Source organism: Aristolochia californica, unplaced genomic scaffold, assembly GCF_029961685.1.
Source record: "Aristolochia californica isolate CCGP_79_NKW_82.1479 unplaced genomic scaffold, dmAriCali1.0.hap1 SCAF_5, whole genome shotgun sequence".
Taxonomy (NCBI): Eukaryota; Viridiplantae; Streptophyta; class Magnoliopsida; order Piperales; family Aristolochiaceae; genus Aristolochia; species Aristolochia californica.
In genome coordinates, this window is record NW_027182214.1 from 41,612,037 (window position 1) to 41,621,739 (window position 9,703).

Consider the following 9,703-nt stretch of genomic DNA (forward strand, 5'->3'; position numbering starts at 1 on the left):
AAGTATAATTCTCTGCTTGTCGTTCTTCTTTTATTCATCTTAATACACTCTCTAAGTTCCTAATAAAAATAAAATTTTAATTTCTATTCATTAGTTCACATCAGATAATAATTTTCTCCCTCGAATTCTTTCCTAACAATTTTAATGAGAAAGATTGTGAACTACCTGAAAATCTTGTGTGTGTTTTCGTGAGATTTCTTCCACTTGTAATCTAATCATTGTGCATAAACATAAACTGTAAAATTAATTTGTGCACATTGAATGAATCGAAAGAACTAATATGCATGCAATAATTAAGCAAATAGAGTTAAAATTAAGAGAAAAAATTAACAAACTACTCACCCCCTCTAGGTTTGTTCCTCACCCAAACTTACAATTAGGCATTTAATTATATGCTCATGCTATTGTGGCCAAAGTTTCTTTATGTTGGATTTTGGTACGAAGGAATGTCAAGCTGCCTTATTGGACCATCTTCCATGTCTTCTCTACTTTATTCTATAGTATGTAAATCTTGATCATTGTTTGACTTTTGCTTGAATATGGAGGTTATTTGTATGAAACTAGTGTTAGAAGATGTAATTACTATTCACATAGGTTTTCAAGAAAGTATTTTCTTATAGAATTTTATCTCCATGGGTGTAAGAGGATTAGGGTATTACTGTCTTCATGTTATAAATACAAGAAAGAGGGAACCCTAATTGATTCTCTTCCATAATTCAATGTGAGACTTTTGTCCAGCTCTCTTTTTTGAACGATTGAACTCTATTTTGAATTGATTTGTGTAATTATATCAAGACACCTAGATTACAACTTGTAAGAGGAAGCCCTTGCGATTTGTTTCTCCTTTAAGATTTTTGAGAGGTAGAGATATTGTTGAACAATCAACAAGATTATGTGTGTAAAAGAATACAAGTACATGAGAAAAACGTTAATTAAGAATAAGGAATGGAAAGTTTATACAAGTTGTAAACACGAGTATAATAAGGACCCAAGTAGAGGGCAAGACGCTTCAAATTAGTGAGGAGTATGGACCTGGTTGAGTATTCAACGAGGGCATATCATGAGATAGTGCTATAAAAAATTATATATTTCACAAGATCTAGTGGCATATATATTTGTACAATTGAAAAGCTGAGGATGAATAGGATTCACGTTTATGCTAATTAATTTTCATGAAATATCTAATGTTGGGTTGATGTTATTATTAGACAGTACCCATGGTGTTAATGGAATTATACTTGCATGTGTGTATATATAAAATTGTCTTATGGTTGAGATATGCAGGAATTATAAGTTGGGTTAAATGGTAAAATTTTATAAAAGCATGTAGAAGTTTTAGTTTTGAATATGTGCCATCTTCTGTAATGATAAATAATATTTTGAAAGTCCTATTTGATTCTGAAGTTTTTTTTTTGTGACCAAGAATAGGACATTTTGGCCATAGCTCACTCTCCTATGCGGTTACTTTTTCAAGGGAATAAGGGAGTTGGGTAGCTTGCTTCACACACGGGCGAAAATACCTAAGGAGTCATAAGTAGGAGATCAAATAGGTGTAAGAGTTTAAGATTGTTAAATTTATGAAAAAGAGAAATACTTCATTGACTTATTATAATCAAAGTACATGAACCTCTATTTATAATAGAGGAAAGTAGTAGAGTTCAACTACAATTAAACTACCTTTGTCCCAATTACACACAAACTCTAATACTTAAAGATAAGTCTTAGCATAATTAAATAACCCAATATAAATAGAAAACTAACATGACTAAAACACCTTTAAACTGAAATTCTTTTCTGAGATCTCCTTCCATAATAATTTTAGCTCTGTAAGACTTTTTCTTGTGTAAGACTTCTTATTGTGTAAGACTCATAATGCCACCTCACGTGATCATGGTGAGTCCCACCAGCTCGTGTGATCATGGTGGGTCCATATCTTATGGGCTTTGACTCATCTTCCAATACACTTAGATATGTGGGTCTTCCTTGGTTGTGTGGGCTTAGGCCCATCTTCCAACACTCCCCCTCAAGCTGGGGGTGAGAGAATCATGAATTCCCAGCTTGATGCAAATGATGTATAGGATCTTCTCATATAAAATGGCAGTCCTCCATATCTTCCAACACTCCCCCTCACGCTGGTGCTCTCTTCCATGAGGCCCAACTGGCATAAGTAAGTGAGAGTAAAATCACTCCAAGTCATATGACATCGCTCTATACTCCAGTCATAACCCATGTTGGATGTAGGGCACAGTCCTATCATTGGCAGGTAGTGGCACTCCTATCTTTCGTAGGTAGTGAGTCTATACGCAATGCTCATAAGTGTAGTAAAACTCCTCCATCACCGTGTCCCTCCACGGGCACCGACTCTCAAACGTGATAAATGGGTAGTGTCTGTCATTCACAAGACGGAGATAAAACACTCATGGGTATATATATATATATATAAAAACTCTCAATGGACTTAAAACACCCATATGTATATATGTATGGACTTAAACTCCCAACCGAAGCAACACGCAAAAGGTTGGCCCAAAGAGGTATGTGAGAGTCAAATAAAGGATGGTAGGAGTAAGGTTGTTAAATAACCAATAGGTAATGGGTAAAGAGGAAGTTAGGATGTTGAGGCCACCACTTATTTAATAATAATGTCTGATCCAAAGAGACACAATAGCTTCAGCTGAAATGGGCCTGGGCCCATATAACACGAACCAAAATAATAAAAATCCTTGTAAAATGACCCATGAAATAATCTAATGCGAGTATGTTGACCAAGGAATATGTTGCGAATACTTCAAAATAATAATCCAGCCTAAGAAATATAATTGAGTTGAGTCGAGTCAAGTATCACCAATAATTACCACAATTATTATTGCGAGCCGGGATTCTTGGTCTTCAATTTTCTTTGCTGCAAACATTTCTTTTTGGATGCAAAAGCTTCATCTTTGTGCTCCCCCTTTTCTTGAATATTTTTGTCACATTAAAATTATCACAACATATAAAATACCTCTTTCTTGTACTTCTACTTCTACTTCTCCCCCCTCAAGCTTGAAGGTAATGGCAGTGATCCCAACTTGAACCAAATAATATAGATGTAGTAATAACAATAATAATAACATGATAATGGGAATCAAAGGAAGAAAAGATGATGGGGCCACAATGTTCTTTATTCAAATCTTCATCAGGATAACCAATGTTGACAATAGATAGCAATCGAGGAGTCCTTCTTTCATAATAATATCTCAATCAAAGAGACACAATAACCGCAATGAACCAATGCCCAATAACATGTACCAAATTTGCAGTAGTATAGCAGTAGATAACTGATAAATAATGAAAATCTTTAAGAGTAATAACGATGCATGAAATAATTTGGCTTAAATTCGGATTTTTCAATACAACAGGATACCAACATGACCTTTGATTCTTCCAATGTGAATATATCATTAAATATAGATTAGATTGATATGAAACTTTATCCTTATAGAAATAGACTTAAATACCTTTTATCCAAGTATAACTTCTCTTCATAAAATATACTTCTATTGAAATGTATAATCTGATAGACTTTGGTCTCTATAATCTAGTTAAACTAAGTAATCATTCTCCTTTTTGCCAGCATTACCATAGACTCTTCCAAGATCAATATCTCCATATAAAAAACTCAGATCGAGAATTTTTTGAATAGGAAAGAAACTAGACTTATATATCTTTCTTGTGATATATAATTCTCCATATAAAGTCTCATTCTTGATATCATAAAATAGCTCGGAAGTTGAACCTTCGCTGCTTCAAATATCGATTTCTCTTTTTAGATAACTCCGATCGGAAAAAATCCATTTTCCTTGGAAATTATACTCAAATATCTTTCCTTCAATATATAATTTGCAATATGAAAAGCTCAGTATAGAGGTGAAAACGTATATAAGGACTGAAAAAAAGATAAATACGAACCTAAACTGCTAGAGATAATAGATCAGAGGATCACATTATCTCTATGGGTTGACCGAGTCAACTCACACAACCTACTCTGATACCATGTTGAATTTATGGAAAAGAGAAATACTTCATTGACTTATTATAATCAAAGTACATGAACCTCTATTTATAATAGAGGAAAGTAGTAGAGTCCAACTACAATTAAACTACCTTTGTCCCAATTACACACAAACTCTAACACTTAAAGATAAGTCCTAGCATAATTAAATAACTCAATATAAATAGAAGACTAACATGACTAAAACACCTTTAAACTGAAATTCTTTTGTGAGACCTCCTTCCATAATAATTGTAGCTCTGTAAGACTTCTTCTTGTGTAAGACTTCTTATTGTGTAAGACTCATAGTGCCACCTCACGTGATCATAGTGGGTCCCACCAGCTCGTTTGATCATGGTGGATCCATATCTTATGGGTTTGGGTCCATCTTCAAACACACTTGGATATGTAGATCTTCCTTGGTCATGTGGGCTTGGGCCCATCTTCTAACAAGATTGTTAGACAATTATATGTTTTTAAGTTATACTTGGAAAGTCTGTACCTAGGATATTTGAAACATATACAAGTATGTATGATGTAAAGTATGGAGTCTGACACTAGGCCATTTAAAGTGTGTTTACTTTTGTATACTTGAGAGTATTTCCTTGAGAGTATGATAATATGACAGGTATAAGAATGTTAAAATAATGTAAGTAGTCAAAAAAATAATTACCAATTAAAGGAGCGTCATGTCCAATGTTCTATGAGTTAGATTTTTTACATGACAAATTTATTTCTCCCTTGTTGCAAATTCTCAATGGTTTGTATATCAAGATGTAAAAAATGTATTTCTTAATAGTGATATTAAGGAGAAAATTTATATGAATCAACTACCTGGGTTTGTGATTGAGGGGAGTCAATGTGTAGATTACAAAAACCCTTGTATGGGTTGAAACAACCACCAAGAGCTTGGTTTGATAAGTTCAGTCGAGCAATGCTCTGGTTTGGATTTACAAGATGTATGGTTCACTTGATTTTTGTCAAACATACTAACAAGGGAGTTGTTCTTCTAGCTCTGTATGTCATTGATATTATTATTACTGGAAGTAATATGGAGAATATTAACCAAGTGAAGAAAATCTATGTATGGAATTTATGACAAAGACTTGGACCAACTCAAATACTTCCTTGGAATGAAAGTGTTGCAATGCGGGCAAGGTATTATTATATCACAAAAAAAATATGTGTTTGATCTACTTGATGATATATGTATGTTGGGTTGTCGTTCTACTAACACCCTGATGGACACTGATGTAAAATTATGTGTTAGTTCTAGAGAAGATGTAGTCGTAGGAAAGTACCAAAAGCTAATAGGAAATTTGATATATCTCATAGTAACTTGACCTAATACTCTTTTGCAGTAACCATTGTTAGCCAGTACATTCGTAAGCCTCAAAGTTTTCTCTGGCAAACTCTAGAATGGATCCTCCGGTACTTTAAAAAAGCTCCTAGTTAGGGACTCTTATACAAGTGAGGTCATACTAATATTGAAGGTTTTGCTTATATTGAATGGGTAAGATCTCTAGATGACCAAAAATCTACCTCTAGCCACTATACTTTTGTTGGAAGTAACCTAGTAACTTGAATGTACAAGAAAGAGAATTTAGTTACAAGATCTAGTGTTGAGGCTGAATACAGGACGATGGCACATGAAGTGAGTAAATTGATAATGTAGTTCAAGGGTAGTCATGTAATAATTTATTTGTGAATCATTACATAAAGGTTAAGAGAGAGGATTAGAAAATAATCTGAAAACCCTAGTCTTCCACTCAAGCACTTTCTCTTTCCACCTCACCTTCAAGCTCTTCTCCTCCTCTTCTCTCCTTCTCTTCTTCCTTTATCTTCACCCTTTCACTCAAAAGTTACTAAAACTACATTAACCTAAGATTTAACAAGTTTAATAAGAAAATAAATAAATACTATTTTTATTAGATGTATACATGGATTGTACAACAAATTAAGCTAAATAATTTTTATTTTAAATTTATTATTTTCTATCTCCACCCTAAACTTGACCTAAAAATTTGTCCATTTTTCAACAAAAAAATTATCATAAGAGTGGTATAATTAGATTTTCAAACCCATATATTATTCCATCTATAAACATCATATTGATATATTTTATTATCATATATAAATTATTCCATATAGTGTTTATTTACCTACTTATTGAATAATAGAATGGATAATTGGATAAATGAATGGAATAATAATAGAAATAATTTAAATATTTATAAAATCATAGAAAAATATAAAAATCACGAAAAACCATTTGGTGTGAAACATGTGAAACGGCTATCTCAGTCATCCGATCATGAGATAGTGATCGGACGGTTGAGCTAGTCGTTTCGCATGTTTTGCACCAAATTGTTTTTCGTATTGGATCAATCGTGTATGTATGTATATATGTATACACATATATATTTGGGTAAGCGACTAATAGACCCATTTTTTGTTTCATTTAATAAATAGTAAATGGGAAAATGTAAAATTATTTGAAGGCCTAATCAAGTAAAAATTTTATTATGTTTTTATTTAATAAATGACAAAAAAATTAGGTAAATAGGTAAAATAGACACCCCTATTGTGGGATAGTTTTAGATCAAGTTCATAGGTGGGAATGGGTTTTCAAAAACCCAATCAGAACCCCACTTGCACTCACCCATAACTATCAACCGTATAAATCCTAGGTGTATATGACCAAGTCGTCTTTTTAATACTTTTAATTGTTATTATAGTTTAAATTTTTGTTAGCTGTTATAATTATGTGTTATGAGTTATCCCTTTTCTATTAGAAATTTCTTTCCTCCATTAGACCCGATTGTTGAAATGTTCAAAGCAGATAATATATAAACTCAGAAACGTTTCCTAGTAAGGCATCTTCATCGCTTTGGACTGATCTAATTGGAAGCATGCAACGTCCAACCGAACAAATTTTGACTTGTGTATTAGATATATCCATCCTACCCGGTTAACCAACCCAACGACCCTTCTTATTCCTCCAAGTGGAAGCAACCCAGAAGCCTTCCTTCTGCCCCTTTCACACTCCACTAACTCACAAACACTAAAGGATCAAAATCTGCATTAGTTAAATATTTTCCTACCAGACAACCCAGAAAATTGAAGGGGCAGATACTAGTACTTCTTGAGCTTTGACAAAGGAGAGAGCTTGATGGAGGAGAAAGCAATCCTGTAGCAGAAACTGAATGGACACCTCTGCGCCTATTATGACCTCTGGTCTCCTCCCTTCAGCCTCTCTCGTGGAGGCCTTGATCCAAATATCCAATGAGGTGCTGTCTGAAGACAAACTCCCTTGCTTACAAACACTTAATAATACTTCCATGATCCGTAGGATCAGGCTTCTTTCCTCTCTCTTTGAAGAGATTCGAGAGCCTGCTAACCCTCTTCCTCCGTCATCTATTCTCTGCCTCACTGAGCTCTTCTCTACTATCAGAAGGGTTAAGCTTTTGATGCAAAACTGTAAGAGCAGAGCTGCGTTATGGAATCTCTTGCAGGCGGAATTCATCACAAGGGAATTTCATTTGTTGGTGAAGGACATGGGAAATGCACTCGATATCCTCCCCCTCAGCTTGCTCGACGTGTCACCAGATGTTCGAGAACAAGTAGAGCTTCTGCACAGGCAGGTGAAGAGATCAAATGTGCTTGTTGATCCGCGAGACAGTGGGAGAAGGGAAAGGCTGTTGCAACTGATGGGTAACAAGGTTGGAATTGACAGAAAGAGGATTGAGGAACTGTTTTGCGAACTTGGATTGAGAAGTGCATCCGATTACCAGGAAGAAATAAGTCGGCTGGAGACTGAAATTCAAAAGCAGGCAGGGACTGGAGGGCTGGTGGTGGTCTCCAACCTTAACAATCTCATCTCGCTTGTTGAGTATTCAAAATCTCTCATTTTCAGTGATGATAGCAACAGTGAGGGGAAGAGACAAGATTATCAGTGGAAGCATGACAGAGCTTTGGCTTCTAATGCCATGGCTCCTAATGTACCTGATGAGTTCCGATGCCCAATCACTCTTGACTTAATGAAAGATCCTGTTATCATATCCTCTGGTCACTCTTACGACAGAAATGCCATTGCTCAGTGGATCAACTCTGGTCATCATTCATGCCCAAAAAGTGGGAGAAAGCTCATTCACACAGCCCTAATACCAAATTTTGTTCTTAGGAACTTAATATCTCAGTGGTGCCAAGACAATAATGTTTCACTCGCAGCTGCTGATGCTGCTTCTTCTTCATGTGCTTTGTCGGAGGAGGAGAGCTTTGGTAACAGAATCTCTTCAGTTAACAAGGCGGTTGATCATATTTCTGCTACCAAATCTGCAGTGGATGCTGTGAAGCTGACAGCAGATTTTCTGGTGGGGAAACTTGCAACTGGGTCAACAGAGATCCGGAGACAAGCATCTTTTGAGCTACGACTCCTGGCCAAAACTGGCATGATTAATCGCCAGATTATAGCTGAAGCTGGGGCAATTCCATTTCTGGTTACACTGCTAGGTTCCCATGATCAGAGAACCCAAGAGAATGCAGTAACTACCTTGCATAACCTCTCCATCTTTGACAACAACAAGCTTCTCATAATGGAAGCTGGTGCAATAGATGGCATAGTTGATGTCTTGAGGACAGGAAAGAGCGTGGAAGCCAGGGAGAATGCTGCCGCAACAATCTTCAGCTTGTCAATGATAGATGAGTGTAAAATCACAATTGGAGCTCATTCTACCGTGATGCTAGGACTCGTTGAATTGCTCAGGGAAGGAACATCCCCAGGGAAGAGAGATGCTGCCATGGCTCTCTTTAATCTAGGACTCTATAAAGCCAACAAGATGAGGGCTGTAGCAGCAGGGGTGATCCCTTTGCTTGTGGAGCTGTTGGTGGATGATAAAGCAGGGATCACAGATGAGGCTTTGGCTGTTTTGGCTCTTCTTTCAGGATGTCCTGAAGGTTTGAGAGAGATCAGAGAGAGTAAGGCTTTAGTGCCTCTTCTCGTGGAGTTGATGAGGTTTGGTTCTCCTAAAGGAAAAGAGAATTCGTTGAGTCTTCTACTGGGTATGTGCCAAAATGGAGAAGACATAGCAAAGCGTTTGCTTTTCAACCCACAAAGTATTCCTTCACTATGGACTTTAGTGTCCAATGGGTCACCGAAAGCCAGAAGAAAAGCTGATGCACTTCTCAGAATACTTAACAGATACTTCTCTCAATCTCAATCATCTTCAACAACAGAACCTTGAAGAAGTGCTTCTGTAGAGTTTTCAGTTTACATGTATATCAACATGTCATACCATACAGAATAAACAGAAATTTGGAATTCCTCAGCTACCTGCTGAAGGAAATGGAGTAGATAGGTGATGCTGTATTTTATATAAGGATCATTTGCCAGAATAACATGCTTGAAGCCTTGAACTTATGAAGTTTCAAGTACCTCTCCACAAAGTCAAGGATTTGTAACTTGTAAAATTCGGATTGAGTGCTTAAGACCCATTATCTCCACGACAACAATGTGATTGATGAAGAAACTGAGACTTGGGATTATGTTCATGACTGTTAAATACCATCTATACCTTTGCATTCTAAGATTAAGCAATCTACAAACTTTTGCCTGACATTTTTTATGTAAAACTGCATGAGAAACCAGGTAAGAGCACTGACAAACAATGCCAT

At 35.9% G+C, this 9,703-nt stretch overlaps 1 protein-coding gene across 1 annotated transcript; it reads left to right on the plus strand.

Moving 5' to 3' along the window:
• Nucleotides 1-7,236: 7,236 nt before the first annotated feature.
• On the plus strand, nt 7,237-9,289 carry LOC137965348 (U-box domain-containing protein 1-like). The gene is given in 2 exon segments (XM_068811656.1): nt 7,237-9,242; nt 9,244-9,289. Coding segments are annotated over 2 exon segments (2,052 nt in total).
• The last annotated feature ends 414 nt before the right edge of the window (nt 9,290-9,703 follow it).